A 16,106-nucleotide genomic window follows, 5' to 3' on the forward strand; every position below is an offset into this window, starting at 1 on the left:
GAATTTGAAGAAGTATTTGCCCAATTACGCCACTGGTGCGTGAAATTAGAACTCGCACAATTTAACCGGCAAGTGCACCAGGTCATCCAAGTAATACCTTAGGTGAGTGAGGGTTGATCCCACATGGATTGTCAGACTAAGCAAGCAATAGTTGTCCTGTTGGACTTAGTCAGGCACACAGTAAAGGTTGTTTGTTGGTGTAAAACGCATAAAATAATAACAAGAGAAATAAAGAAAGCAATAAATAGTTCGGTGCGAAAACAATGTGAGAAAATAGTTAAGGTCTTGAAGATGTTTACTTTTCCGGATTAAAATGTCTTACCAACTATTTTAACAATGAATGATTCATTCTATGACAAACCATAAGTGATTAAACCCTAATCTCTTAGTGATTTAATCTCCTCTAATCCTCATCAACCGCCACTCTCATGGTCACTCAATTCAGATCAGAGGGTAAAGTTCATAAAACTAGTTTAACGCCATAAAAATCCTAATTACCCAAAGCTAACAAGATTATATTTCACATATCCCAATTAGTTCATGTAATTAGAAATTTAGGAGGAGTATTTTCAAGCTGTAGTTCAAGCGAGATAACTCTCTCGAGAATAAAAAAAACTCATGTAGAAAAGGGTCATACTCTTGTTTTCACCTAGTTCATAAGATTAAGAACGAAAACAACACCTTAGAATTGAATCAAATATAAATTAAAATAGAAGAGTAATAATCTTAATCCATAGAAATAAATAGAACTCCTAACCTTAACCAGGAGGTTTAGTTGCTCATAACTTATAGAGAAAACAGGGTTCTGAAAAAGTACGGAAGGAAGAAGATTATGTTCGAACCCTAATCCTTTCCTTTAAATAATAACCTAAATAATAAATGCTAGTCATAGAAAGATATTTTTTAGTAAATAAAAATTACAAAAAGAAAATAAAATTATTAAGTGCTAGATCCACTTGGACTCTTGGAGGCCCAAAGAGGTGTGAACGGGCTGCTGCTGGCATTCAACTTCAGGAATGGCATTAAACGCCAAAGGGGGAAGTCTAACGTTGTTGGCCTGTGCCCCCTGCTGGCGCCAAACGCCAGATGAGCGTTCGGCGTCCAGGGAGGGTGCTGCCAGCATTTTCGTCTCTTACTTTAGGCTTCTCCAAACTGCTCCGAAATTCACCTAAAATCATAAAAATACAAGAAATCTCAAAGTAGAATCCAAAGGTGATTTTTTCACTAAAATCAAGTAAAATTAAATAAAATCTAACTCAAAACAATATAAAAATAACTAAAAAAAAGGTATAAGATGCTCACACATCAGCCACCACAATATAAGACTCAACCCTAAAAAATGTGCTTTCGGGGTCCAAGGAGGGAAGTTCCTGGGTTTCATGCTGACTTCTAGAGGAATTGAGGCAAACCCAGAAAAATGCCGAGCTATTATAGACATGTACAACCCGAGAACAATTAAGGAAGTGCAACAACTTACAGGACGATTAGCGGCACTTGCCAAGTTCTTACCAGCTATATCCGTTCTCGACATTTTTTCAAGCTACTAAAAAAGCAGCATACCTTCAACTGGAATGAGGAATGTGAAGCGGAATTTCAAACTCTCAAAAAAATGTTATCGACTCCACCGATCTTACAAAAACTGACCCCATGTATGCCATTAAAAATCTATTTGTTAGTATCTAATAGTGCCATTAGTTCTGTCCTGATAACAGAGGTAAACAAAAAAGAAGAGCCAGTCTATTTTCTCAACAAGTTACTACAACAGGACGAGCTCAGATATTCAAGCATGGAAAAGCTGGCATTTGCATTAGTCATTACGGCCAGAAGACTAAGGCACTATTTTCACAACAACACAATTATTATCAAAACCAACCAACCCCTCAGGCAGATCTTAACCAGACCTGAGGTATCCGGAAGACTCATCAAACGGTCCGTAGAGCTCTCCGAATTTGACATAAGGTATGAACCTTGGACGACGCTGAAAGCCCAAAACTTGGCAGACTTTGTCGCCGAGTTTACCTCTCAAACAAATCGCATCGAAGAATGGCATTTATACGTGGACAGAGCTGCTAACATAGAAGGATTAGGAGCAGGAGTATTCCTAACCAACAACCACGACCTATGTACTGAGCAATCAATCAAGTTCTCTTTCCTAACAAGCAACAATCAGGCAGAATATGAAGCATTGGTAGTCGGCCTTCGGCTAGCACAATCTTTGAATATTACCCACCTACAGGTGTTTTGCAACTCATTGTTGGTAGTCCAACAAGTGATAAGTAATTTCCAGGTATGTGACCAATCACTAGACAAATAATTTACATTAGTACATGACCTTATTTCACAATTCATTTCCTTTCATATAACTCACATACCTAGAGAACAAAACACCCCGAGCTGATGCTCTATCTAAACTAGCAACAACCAGAAAACACATGAGTGAACCTATTTTTTTCTCAACTCACACTTGCTGAACCAAGCATTAGCAGCAAAGCAGTTTTGTCTCTTTCACAGGTTGCCAACTGGAGAGAACCTTATAAGAAATTCATCACAACATGACAAATACCTAAAGAGGTCACCAACCCGACCTTATTCAAGAAAAGGGCAAGTTCATTCACTATGATCGGAGATGAATTATTCAAAAGTGGATTTTCACAATCTCTTTTACAATTTCTTGGAGAAGATGAATCCAATCTCGCGATGGCCGAAGTTCATGAGGGAGTATGTGGAAACCACGTTGGAGGAATGAGTCTAGCATCCAAGATTGCAAAGGCATGATATTATTGGCCAACTATGAAATAAGACTGTCTCAATAAAGTCAAATGTTGCGATATCTGTAAAAAACATTCATCATGCATACACCACCTAGCCAAGCTCCTACATAGCTCGGAGGTAAGTTGGCCTTTTTACAAATGGGGGCTCGACATTCTTGGACCATTTCCTAGGGCCCCCAGCCAAGTAAAATTTTTGTTAGTTGCAATTGATTATTTCTCAAAATGAATAGAAGCACAACCTCTAGCTAAGATCGGAGCTGACAAAATTATATCATTCATTTGAAAAAATATTATATGTCGTTTTGGTTTACCTAAAGCTATTATTACTGATAATGGTCGGCAACGCAAAGGGGCAATAGGCGGAACTCATCCCAGAGATCCTTTAGAGTTACAATACTTCTGTCCAAACTACAACACGTAAAACACCATTCCGACTTGTATATGGTCCAGATGCGATGATACCAATAGAAATCGCTCAAACATCAACACAAGCCGAACACAGAAACGAATCCGAGAATGAAGACACGAGAAGATTTGAGCTAGATTCAACAGAGAAAGACAAAGATAGAGCAGCAATTAGACAACGAGCAAATGCAGTCAATAATACAAAAGAAATATATCAACAAAGTCCGACCCCAAACATTCTATGAGGGAGATCTTGTCCTCAGACGTACAGAAGAAGCTAGAAAACCACCAGCATATGGTAAACTTGCTACTACATGGGAGGGACCCTACCAAATTAAACAAGTTCTAAGCAAAGGATCATACAAACTACATACACTTCAAGAAACTGATGTACTTGGTACTTGGAACATATCTTCACTTAAGCATTATTTTATTTAAGCACGATATAGAGAAGGGGAGATACTCTTTTTCCTACTCTTAGGTTTTTTCCCATATTGGATTTTTCTTAGGAGAAGTTTTAATGAGGTCTCCACGCAATATCGATTATGTACTTCTCATTCAGATTCAAACATGATTATTATCATTGGATGACTATCTATCAACAATTCCAAACAAAGCAAAAAGCATCAAAAGGATAATATAAATCCAACAATCATATCATATGGTCTCAAACTCGGCCAGACAAACAAACAAATTGCTACTATGAAAGTCTATACCCAAAATACAGTTTTACATCATAAAGCAAAAAGATCAAAAGTCATTCAAAGACGAGATTATTCCTTGCCACCACCACCTACACTCTCCTCTTGGTGGTCAACCAACGCGTCATCATCGACTAATTCACCATTCGCTATGATTTTCATGACACCCAACCTTGAAACATCAACATCAGGGAAAATCACTCCTATCGAGGAGTAGCACGATCAAAACTTTGAGTGAAAGCGCTCAAAACCTCCTCCTCTAACTCCGAAATTCTCGCTTTCAACTTATCCCCTTCAGTAACACTCGCCTCTAGCTTGGCTTTAAGTTCCTTACCCTCATCCTTTTCCTTTTTCAAACCCTCTTTCAAATTTTTTACTTCAGTTTTTAACTTAGTCCCTAGATCAGCTTTCTCCTTAAGAGATTCATTCAGCTTCTTTATAGCGGCAACATTATCACTCTCAAGAATGGCATCCAATTCCCAAGTTCGACCAATTAATAGTGATCCGTCCGTTGGCTATAATTCGGCTCAAGTAAAACTAAAACTATAAATCGGAATCAATCTGGTTAAAACTAAATACACACATGCAGGAGTACGTGGAGAGTACGTGTTTTGCTCTCCTAACGAAATTATCCTATACAATCAAATAACTACGTGCCAACCCAGATGGCACAGGAATCTTTCCGCAAATCTTTCTAAACAAACTCACTAGAGCAGTTATCACATAATTATCCCACTAAATAACAGCTCCACAATATCAGAGTAATCATACCACAACAATTTTATAAATACACCCACCCCCAATCTTAGGTACACAACACTATTCATTCTGAGTCATTTGATATTCATCTTATACTCTTACTAACTTGAGCGTTGGAGTCTCTTTGTAGGTCCCAACCTCCTCTGGTGTTCCTTGACGACCGAAGTATAGCTCGTGCTCTTAGGACAGAAAACTCCATACACACGGAGGAAGGAGTTATATCTCGGCACTAAAAGGAGTTATATATCGGCACTAATTACCAGACAAGAACAAATAGTAACCGACTACCTATCATCTACATACCAAAACAGAACAAGGTCATATGACAATTTTACTCCACTAAAGTCAACAAATAAACATCACTTACTTGCAAATACCGAGAAACACCAATCTTCCCCGCTTCATGAACAACTCTCACATCAGCATCAACCCTGATGACGACATTACTGAGACTAAAAAATCCATCACATAATCCTTACTATTACCCTATTTTCACAATCCAAAACTTGTTTTGGCTCTGACGACTAAAATATAGGAAACCTCTCATTCATTAATGAGTCTAGAAAAAACGGATAATATTCCTCACCGATTTAAACCTTCACATACATTTCTTTAAAGTCCTTAAAAGATGACTTAAATAAAGCAAATATACCAACGAGAAGTTGGTCTTAAATGAGAGGTTATAAAATCCGAAAAAGCATAAACTTTTTTTCTTACCACTAAATCTACGTTTTTTTCCCGCCAAGGAAACTAAACCACTCACTAAAAGCCTAAAATGAAGGCCCAAATAATTTCTTAAAAAATAAACATGTTGATCTTGGGGGCTACACGTATGCTCTATCCAACATACAAATATCCAAACAAACGAAGGATATCATGGCTATGGCAAGCTCAACCTACTTATACGTTAGGCCAAGCCAAGCTTGAGGGGCTTGTAGACTATACCAGAAAAAAACTTCGGTTTAACGGTTACACAATCATATCTCGGATAGAGCTTATACGTGCGCAACAATTTCGGAACAACTGTTTCAAAACTAAATTATCCCTACCACCTTAACAGGGGCAAGAATAAACTCATGAGACTGTTAACAAAAACTATGAGGCCAACCATCTATAAAACGGAGAGAAATTTCTAAGTAAAGGGCACGAGGAAAAAGGCTGATAACAAAAAAAGCACTATTGCAAGGTTCCATCTTTTATTTCTGAGTAATTCCACTGACTTGATCGTCGAAATGTTTTGTGCAGATCGTCGAATTCCTGGAGCCAAACAATCTTGCATTCCGAGCTTAAACTACCCGGTGCAGAACAGTTACCTAAACTTTTTTTAATATTTACGTTATTGTCTTAGTTTATAGACTAACAAATTATGATATAAGTTAGAATTACGTGTATATTATTATTAAAAGAAAATGGTAAATCCATATAGGTACAATCTTTACATGGTGCTATATATGAGCAAAGGCACTTTCTGAGATGATAGAACTTCTTTTGGTGTCTCGAGATGATGGAACTTAAACAGAACATATACTATGAACTATGAAGAAGTAAAAATACAGAAAAGAAAAACAATAAATACATAAAACTCATCATACTGAAAACTAATAATTATCAAAGCATGCTATCTGTTCGAGCTGGTAGCCTCTTGAAGAAATTGCTTGGAACCGAAGGAAGCTTGCTGCGAAACCTCGGATGGCGAAGGTAATACAAGCCGGTCACCAGAGCCACCACTCTCGGTGGCGTTGCATAGAGAACCACCGCCGAACAGAAGCTGAACACTATAAAGAGGCTAGTTGCTCTTGTGTCCCTCCAACTCAGCAGAGACTGGAATCTCTCACCTTGTGTAGCAATGTCTCCAACAACTGTTTGAATCCTACCTGCAACACTTCTTAGCCTGTCATACCTCATCCTCACAACATCATGAGATCTTGAAGTTGGGAATGTATCGAACTCCTCGTCGAGTTCGTCCGGGTGAACGGCCTCCGCCCAGGAAAGTTTAGTGTCCATGTGAGGCGGGTTCCTAGGCCGGAACCTATAGTTCCATAGGCCTATGAAGAACATGTATAGGAATAACGTTGGGAGCATCAATTCGGGATACCAAATTAGTATCAGGAAAAGGATGTGAACAAGGACTGATGAGATGGGATTCTTCCAGTGACAAACTTGATTGAACCATTGACCCATTGTGATCATTCCGGAGAAAAGCGACATGATTCGGAAGAAATTCGCCTTGCTTCTCCTCATGCTCCACATATGAGAATCAACATCCAACATGTACTCAACTACCTCCTTCCTGAGAGGAGGTTCAGCTCTTCCTAGTCTCGTCGCCACAATGTTCATAGCTTGGTAGCGTAAATTGTCTACTTGGTTGACAGTGAAAGGATGCAAGTAATGCATCTTTGGAAGCAACGGTTGGCCATAAATGTGAAAAATGTTAGCTAGTGAGAGTGTGGTGAACCTCACTGCTAGCTGAAGCTCACCCATCTTCTTGATACCATGCGGGTGCAGAACAAGGAGAGGATAAGAATGAGTGTAGATTCTGTTAGCTTCCAATGTTGAGAGCCTGATCCTGACCTTTCCAATTCGGGAATCACGTGCCGCCGCATTGCTGCCTAGATGGCAGTTATCGAAAACCCCCAAAGTTATGACAGTACAAGGATCATAAACTTCCCATGTGTATTGCTCGTTCCACTTTGGACTGAAAGTGTCAAGAATTGTTCTTGTTCTGACCCATTTCTGGCTGTACTTGGCGACGCAATAGGCATCTGTGCTGCCGCGGCTATCCTTCATCTTCATTGGGAGAAGCCCCTGTGCTCCTAAGATGCCTACTTCAAGTATCCCAATCGGCTGCTTCCACAGCTGCCTTGCAGTTGGTCTTTGATCACTCATGTACATGGTGGACTCATCCATCACATGGTATCCACCTTCAAGGCAAATTCTGAGGTGAATCCTGCTTGAAAATTTCAATTCCTTCCTCCTATCAGCTTCTAGCATTCCGAAACCATACTTCTCCAGATTGAACCAACGGGAATGAACCGGCCGGTGATCTAGCCGCTTCTCGAAGAGGGTCATTGGCAAGGTTATCTTCCCAAGTACCTCATCTTTTGTAGGGTGCAAATGATCCTCCACAGTTATTGTTAGTTGCTCCTCAAATGGTTCGGCCGCCACGAAAACCAAATCTTCATTCCAAACCGGCGTTGTTGTTCTAGTTGGACATATCCTTGTCCTCAAAACTTGGTTGCCAACCTGTCCTTTGACAAAAAGCTCCGGTAGGCGATTTCGGTCACTAGGTATCACATCTTGAGCTTCAATAGCGTTGACTCTCAGATACCACAGTTTTGGAGACACATAAACCTTTGATCTAATGTTGAAAACGCCTTCGCCGTACACAGAGGCAGCATCAGCATGCCAAGCATCTGAGAAAGCTTCATCTGCTTGAGTTCCCATCCACACTGCAAGCATAATATCACCCCTTACCTTCCCATCTCCTCGCCGGTCTTCGAGTCTGTACCACTGAGGTGCCAAAGGACTATCTGGTGGAACTCTGGTTGGAACCTCATTGAGGTCAAAGATCACCCTTCCAAGATAGTCATCTCTTCCGACCATGTCTTTATCTTTCACAAAGACCTCAAGAATCGAAGATTGAATGCGGTCTTTTGAGAAAGCGAAGACTTGGTTCCACTCAGGGTTCAATTTCTTCTCAATGTGCTTTGTTCTCCCTTTGTAGTTACCAAGCTTCACCTCCACATAAGGATCACAACTTGAAGTGAGAGTGCCTGGTGGAAGATCTTTGGCTTTCACTACTCGGACATAAAGATAGAACATCTGCTCAACAAGGTCATAGGTGCTCGAGAACCTTTCGCCGCCACTCATCCACCCTCTTCCACCATTAGGCCACCGCTCGCCCAGCTGCAAGTTGGTGTCCTTCACATTGTAGTCCTCATCATCCAGGCTGCCGTGATGGTCAAGACTACTAGGAACGTTGCCAAGAGTACTAGGATGGTCATGGCTACTGCGGTGGACTTGTTGAGGAAAATTAACAGATTGCATAGCGGCCGCGGCCGGCGTGCCTCGCTGCCGTCTCTTAATTGAAATCATTGGTTGCTGGTGAACTTGGTGTCTGTGTAGCTGTTGGGCTCTCTCAGGGACAGGTTCTCTCTTCTCTTGCTTTGGCGCTAGATCAGTATCACTGCCACTACACTGAATTCGAGCAGCGAGATTTGTTCCAGCTTCTTTGTTTACTATCCCTGATTCTTCGGTGACTTGTTCTGAAGTGTCAAATGATGTAGTAACTTCTTTGGGTTCAGATTCTGAAGTTTCTTCAGTAAGGACTGTATCTTCTGTAGTTATTGAGGGAAGACTACTATGAAAATGAGTAGGAGAAAGATTTTTAGTGTTGGATTGTGGTGCTTGAGGCAGAGGAGTGTGAGGTGAGAGTTTTTCAAGTTCTGAAATCAAAATGGAAGGACTGATTTTGGGTTTGGAATGTGATGCAATATAAACTTTAAGGCCAATTTCACCTTTCACAGGAGAGAAAAACCACTTCTTTTCAAGAGGGTAAGTTTGATAAACTTCCTCACCTTCCTTGACAAGATTGGAGCAAGGAATTCTCACTCGACCGAGGAAGCTCCGGCCAGGAACCGGTCGCCTCTCGTGGTACACGGAGACTTCAATGGATTGGTGATGGTAAGGTTTGGTTGAATCAAACTGGAACAACAGCTTGTGGTTCCAAGTTGGGTTGAGGTTCTTTGGGACAGTTCTTGTTCTGCTTAGTTGGTTTTCGAAGTCTACTTCGACGAATGGACTTGCTGATCCTTCGCCGTCTTTTGGCATAAGATCATGAGCATCTATGACCTCCACAACCAGCTTCATATCCTTTTTCAATTCTTCCCAGTGTCTCTGCCACAGTTAAGCAACAAACTCAAGTTGCTACCTGCAACAAGTAACCAAAATATTCCATTCTGAAAGCAATGAAGTTCTACTTATTAAGGCAAAACAACATTAGTAGAAGAAGTAGAAGTAGACACATTTAATGTTGTTTCACTTTGTTGTTACACAGTGGAGAAAAGACCTCAGTATGCTTTAAGCAAGGAATAATTTGGTGAAGAAGCTGCATGAGCTTTAGTAACATAAAAAAGGATTAAGGGAAAGCTTCAAGTTGATGTAACTTATTGTTGGGACATTCTTCTTGGCGTGTAACGTTGTTTCATTTGTTAAGGGTTTTATGTTTTCAAGTGATCGTAAAATATGAAAGTAACAAGGAATGATTCAGAATTCTGACTCTGCTTTTACTCCTATTTTGGTCCAATCTTGGGTGAGCGAACATGATTTGATTCTTAACTGATTCATGTGGCATAATGATTTTGAGGTTAATTTGTTTACTTAATGAATGGGGTTATTTGGATAAAAGGATGAGTTGAAACATGAAAGGATCAGTTCTTTCTTCTATGTGGAGCAACGCCAAAGTGAAGAAAAAGTGAATGAACATGAAAGGCTGATTTGAAGCTGCAAAAAAGTAAAGGCGGCTTAGCTTAGCTCAAGGTCTCACATACCATAGCTTATAGATACTTTACTTGTGCTATAATGAATATAATAATAAATAATTAATTATTATTATTGTTAATTAAATGTGAGTAATAGGCAGTTCGAACCCGCCAAAAAGTTCATACGATACTTGGTGCTTCGGTGTCAATTCTTAAGCTGTGCCAAGTCATTCATTAAACTGAAAACAAGATGGTATCATGCAGGATAAGCAAAGAACAAAGGATGATGAAGTGACATTTAAACTAAAAGTAGCTTCTAGCAAATATGCAGTATTGATCCCTTTTGAAGTTGTTGATTACTTTATTTGCCACATGACTATAGAGCTTTGGTAGTTTAACCTTCACATAAAACAGATCTGGATAGATTTAAGAGGAGTGCTGGGTCATTAATTTTTGTGATTTATAACTATCAAATAGCTATTAATAATAATTTTGATAGTATAAGATTGGTGTGAGATTTCATTTAATAACTTTTTTTTTTATTGATTACATACGACCTCCTAGACTTCTCCTATATTTAAAATCAAGAACTTTACTCTTATATTCTCCTCTGAATTTATTATTTTTTGCATATTTTATTGAGAAATGTTAGACATCTATTATAATTTATTATTTTAATTATTATTTAATTATTATTTTAATTTTTTTGGTTTAATTTTTTTTAGTTTAGTAATCTAACAATATATTTTATTATATATTTTTAAATATTAATAACAAACTGATATTCAAAAATAATAAATTCTGATAATTTTTCAGTATTCTTTTATTTTATAAGCTTTGGCAAATATTTAATTTAATATTTATAAATTAAAAATTTGTAATTAACTTTTTATGATAGGTAGAAGTTTTAACAAAATTTTCTCAATATACAATAATTTTGGAAAAACCATCCGTTCCGATAAAAATATTAAAAATATCTTTTCATAAAAATATTAATTTAACCACATTTTAAAACCTTGATTTATGAAAGAAAAGAGCCATTAAATAATTTAGCCATATTTTAAAATCATAACTTTTAAAAAAAATGTGCCATTAAATAAATTGAAAAGATTAAGAGAGAAAATATTTAAATTATCCAAATTAATAATAGATAAAAAATTAATGATTTTAATTAATGACAGTTTTAATGACACTAAATTTCTTAAATCAATATAAAATAATTTTTTTCTAAAATTTTAATTTTACAATTAGTTTTATTCAAGCAATTTAAAATTAAAAAAAAAACTCATATCTCATGGAACTCCAAAAAATTGTCATCTTATATCTATTTTGAGTAAATAACTTCATTAAAATTTTTTGAAAAAAAATATAAAATATAAGAACTTATATTAAAAATAGCTTAATTATAAGTTATTTTATATCTTGTTTTTTAGTCATACAAGAATGTATTTTAAAGGAAGAATGATATAATAACTTTTAGAAGAGGAAAAGTCACTTTTTTTTACTACCTCAACTCATAAACACTTTAACTAACTTTTAAGAAGTCACAAATTAACTTTAAAAATTATACCAAATATTAATATGATATCTTTTCATAATTTAAAAGTAAAAAAAAAATAACTTTTGAACCTTCTAAAATAGGACTTTAAATGCCAGTTTGGATAAACAATTTAATTAAATTCTTTTTAAAAAAGAGGTTAAAACATAAGGATTTATATTAAAAACAGTTTATAAATAAATTATTCTGTATTTTGATTTTTATCATAAAAGTACTTATTTTAAAGTTGTTTTAATAAATAAGAGTGATAAAATAGTTTTTGAAAAAAAATCAAATTTTTTTACTTTTTCAAAAACTCTTAAATAATTTTTTGAAAAATTAAAAATATATCTAAAAAATTGTACCAAATAATATTAATATAATTTTTCACAAGTCAAAAACCTAAAAAATAGCTTTTAAAACTTTCGAAACGAGTAAATATTTTTCACATTTGCTCCAGACTTTCTATAATAAATTTTCTCGAAGAAATTTAAATACAATTTATCAAAAAGAATAAAGGAATGATAAAAGACAATTCGGACTCAATATTGTTCGAAAAAAAATTTAAAAAATAAAAATCAACAAAATATAATTGATATGTCAAAACTAAAAGTTAAAACCACCATTAAGACTATTAACATTGATGAAAAGTTAGAAGAAGTAACTATGTTGTTTAAACAACTAAAAATAGTTCAAGAAGATGAAATGTTTGAACATAACTTTTAAATTGAAGTTGCTTTGGTAAATACTATTTGATATGACCGTTATGAGTTATAGCTCGGCAAACCTATTCGTAACCGATGTATTAACGCCACCGATTTTATGGCATTTAACGACTTTGGTCGGTTACAATAAAATAATCAATTTATGAGAAAACGGTCGATTATCGTCTCCGAGTTATAAAAGAAAACAGTCCAGGTTGAAAAGGTAGATCATCGTTCCAAATTACAAAAACTCTTTTGATAATTCTCATTAACTGACTTGAGCGTCGGAGTACTTTTTGCAGGTGCTCCCCCTCTTGTTTCACTTGGTGATCGAGGTGTATTGTGGTCCACTTGCTAGGCAAAGCAGCTCCTTCTTCGGAACGAAGTATAGCTCGGCCGACCCCCTCTCCAAGACGAAGAATAGTTCGGCCGCAACCAGGCAGGAACATTTGGCGCCCACCGTGGGGCCGAGTTTAGAACACTTCCCTTAACAGGTCCCAAATACCCTATCGTCTGCAAATGGCTGATGCACCTCCACCTACTCCGTCCGAGCTACTTCGGATGGTAACCGAGCTTCAGCAAGCAAATCAGCGCATGGCAGAGGCAAATCAACGTATGGCTGAGGAAAATCAAAGAATGCAGCAGCAAATTCAGCAAATAGCCAACGCCCGACTCGAACATAACGACAACCGTCATGGAGGAAACGCCAATGACGAGAATCAATCTCAGCCGACACATGTTTCGGAGACTCCCCAGGATGAGGAGGAAGGGGATCCTCACAACAATGAAGCCTCACTGAAAGACGAGGGAGAGGAGCCTGACAACTCGGCAAGACCTTTCACAGCTGATATCATGAATTTTCAACTACCCCGGCAATTTACATTGCCAACGACTTTGAATCCGTATGATGGCTTAGGCGACCCAAAGCAGCACATCAAAAAGTTCCGATCTATCATGATCGTTAACGGTGCATCCGATCCTATTCTATGTCGTTGTTTTCCCTCCTTTTTAGATGGTCCTGCACTTGACTGGTTTTGCTCTTTGCCTGCAGATTCAATTTCACGCTTCCAGGAGTTAGCAAAGCAGTTTGAAGATCATTTCGCGGCATCAGCGATATATCTGCATGATTCCGACTACCTAACGACTGTAAAGCAAGGTCCTCAGGAAAGTCTGAAAGACTACATCACCCGCTTTACAAAGATAGCCATGCGCATACCCGACCTTCATCCAGAAGTTCATCTTCACGCCATCAAAAGGGGCCTTCGACCAGGAAAGTTTCAAGAAGCCATTGCCGTAGCCAAGCCGAAGACTTTGGCCGAGTTTCGAGAAAAGGCAAAAGGGCAAATAGACATTGAAGAGCTTCGTCAAGCTCGCAAAGCGGAAAAGTCGGCAGCTATTAAAGAAGATGATAAGCCTCGGGACAACAAGAAGACTTTCAGACCAACCCCTCGCTATGAAACCTACACTCAGTTTAACACGAAAAGAGATGATATTATTAAGGAAATTTTGAATTCCAAGCTGATTAAACCTCCTCGCAAAGCTGGCAGTTATCCCGAGCCGAAGAATATAGACAAATCCAAATACTGCACATTCCATCAGAAGTATGGTCACACAACCGATGAGTGTGTGATCGCCAAAGACCTTTTAGAACGTTTAGCAAGACAAGGACATCTTGATAAATATATCTCAGGCCACATGCAGAAAAGATCCGCTTCCATTTCAGATCCACCCCCTGTAGGACCATCATCATCATCAAAAGATAAGGAAAAGGCACCGGCTCAGCCCAGGGGTATAATTAATTGCATCTCGGGCGGTTACGCCGGAGGTGGACAAACAAGCTCGGCAAGAAAACGGACATACATGGCCATGCTAGCACTGGGAAATTCCAGAGATGACAATCCCCAGCCATTGCAAGAGATTCCAGAGATGACATTTTGCCCAACCGACTTTAACTGCAAGGATACCAACCTAGATGACCCTGTCGTCATCTCTCTTCAGTTGGGCGACTTAATAGTTCGGAAAGTGCTGCTAGACCCAGGCAGCAGTGCTGATGTGCTATTTTTTACAACATTTGAAAAAATGAAATTAAGTACTAATATTTTGCAGCCATCTGCAGGGGACTTGGTAGGATTTTCCGGGGAACGCGTTCCAGTGATGGGATCAGTGTGGTTACAAACCACACTCGGTGAGCAGCCTCTATCTAAAACACATGACATCCAATATCTTGTTGTAGACTGTTTCAGTCCCTATAACCTTATCTTAGGAAGACCTTTTTTAAATAGATTTACTGCGATTGTATCCACTGTTCATCTCTGTGTCAAGTTTCCCGTGCAGGACAATATTGTAGCCACAATCCATGGTGATTTACAAGAAGCTCGGCATTGTTATAATACAAGCCTAAAACCTATCAGGAAGAGTTCCGAACGACGTATAAACTCCATCACTTCTGAACAACCAACATTAGCCGAGCTTGACCCTAGAGCCGACTTTCAAGATCGTCCTCTGCCAAATGAAGAGCTAACAAAGATTATGTTAACTGATGACCCAATGAAATTCACTTTCATAGGAACCTCGGCAAAAGACAAAGAACGGGAGGAGCTCATCCGTTTTTTACAGAAGAACGCCGATCTTTTTTGCCTGGACATCTGGAGACATGCCAGGCATTGATCCATCCGTTATTACTCACAAGTTGGCAATAAGCCCCGCAGCTCGACCAATATCTCAGAAAAAAATAAATCTCGGAACTGAAAAAAGAATGGCAGCCATGGCTGAAGCCAAGAAGCTCCTCGATGCAAATTTCATCCGAGAAATCAGGTTTACAACTTGGCTGGCCAACGTCGTCATGGTAAAGAAAAATAATGGTAAATGGCGCATGTGCGTCGACTTTACTGATTTAAATAAAGCATGTCCTAAAGACGCTTACCCTCTGCCTTCTATCGATACTTTAGTAGATAACTCTTGTGGTTATGGCACCTTGAGTTTCATGGATGCATACTCTGGTTATAACCAGATCCTTATGCACCCATCAGACCAAGAAAAAACGGCCTTTATTACTGAATATGGTAATTATTGCTACAATGTCATGCCTTTTGGCTTAAAGAATGCAGGTGCAACATACCAAAGACTGATGAACAGGGTCTTCGAGCAACAGATAGGTCGGAATATTGAGGTGTATGTCGATGACATGGTCGCCAAGACAAAGGTCGGCCATTCCCATATTGAAGACCTTGCCGAAATATTTGGCCAAATCCGAGCTTATAACATGAGGCTCAACCCGAAAAAATGTGCCTTTGGTGTTATCGGAGGAAAATTCCTCGGCTTCATGCTTACTAGCCGAGGAATTGAAGCAAATCCTGAAAAATGTCAGGCGATCCTTGATATGAATAGTCCCACAAACATTAAAGATGTTCAGCGATTAACAGGGAGGTTGGCAGCTCTCTCCAGATTTCTGCCATGCTTGGCCTCCAAGTCCTTCAGCTTTTTTCGATGTTTACGGAAGAACACAAATTTCCAATGGGATGAAAACTGTGAAATGGCATTTCAAAGTTTAAAACAATTTCTTTCTAAACCACCTGTTTTGCAAAAACCTAACATTGGTGAACCATTATATTTATATTTGTCGGTTACTGATATAGCGGTTAGCTCTGTTCTTGTTGTAGAAAAAGAGAAAACACAACAACCAGTTTATTTTGTAAGCAAATCATTGCAGAATGCTGAGCTTCGCTATCCGAGGTTAGAAAAGCTCGCTT

At 38.3% G+C, this 16,106-nt stretch overlaps 2 protein-coding genes across 2 annotated transcripts; one reads left to right on the forward strand and one right to left on the reverse strand.

Annotated features, from left to right (window-relative positions):
* Positions 1-6,046: 6,046 nt before the first annotated feature.
* LOC130946548 (FT-interacting protein 1) lies at positions 6,047-9,547 on the reverse strand. The gene has a single exon (XM_057875323.1). The coding sequence runs from the start codon at positions 9,503-9,505 to the stop codon at positions 6,245-6,247; it is 3,261 nt and encodes a 1,086-aa protein (XP_057731306.1). The 5' UTR covers positions 9,506-9,547; the 3' UTR covers positions 6,047-6,244.
* Positions 9,548-12,876: 3,329 nt separating this feature from the next.
* On the forward strand, positions 12,877-15,024 carry LOC130946002 (uncharacterized). The gene has a single exon (XM_057874686.1). It carries the CDS (start codon positions 12,877-12,879, stop codon positions 15,022-15,024), a length of 2,148 nt encoding a protein of 715 aa, XP_057730669.1.
* Positions 15,025-16,106: the final 1,082 nt, after the last annotated feature.

The sequence above is a fragment of the Arachis stenosperma genome, chromosome 8, assembly GCF_014773155.1.
Source record: "Arachis stenosperma cultivar V10309 chromosome 8, arast.V10309.gnm1.PFL2, whole genome shotgun sequence".
Classification (NCBI taxonomy): Eukaryota; Viridiplantae; Streptophyta; class Magnoliopsida; order Fabales; family Fabaceae; genus Arachis; species Arachis stenosperma.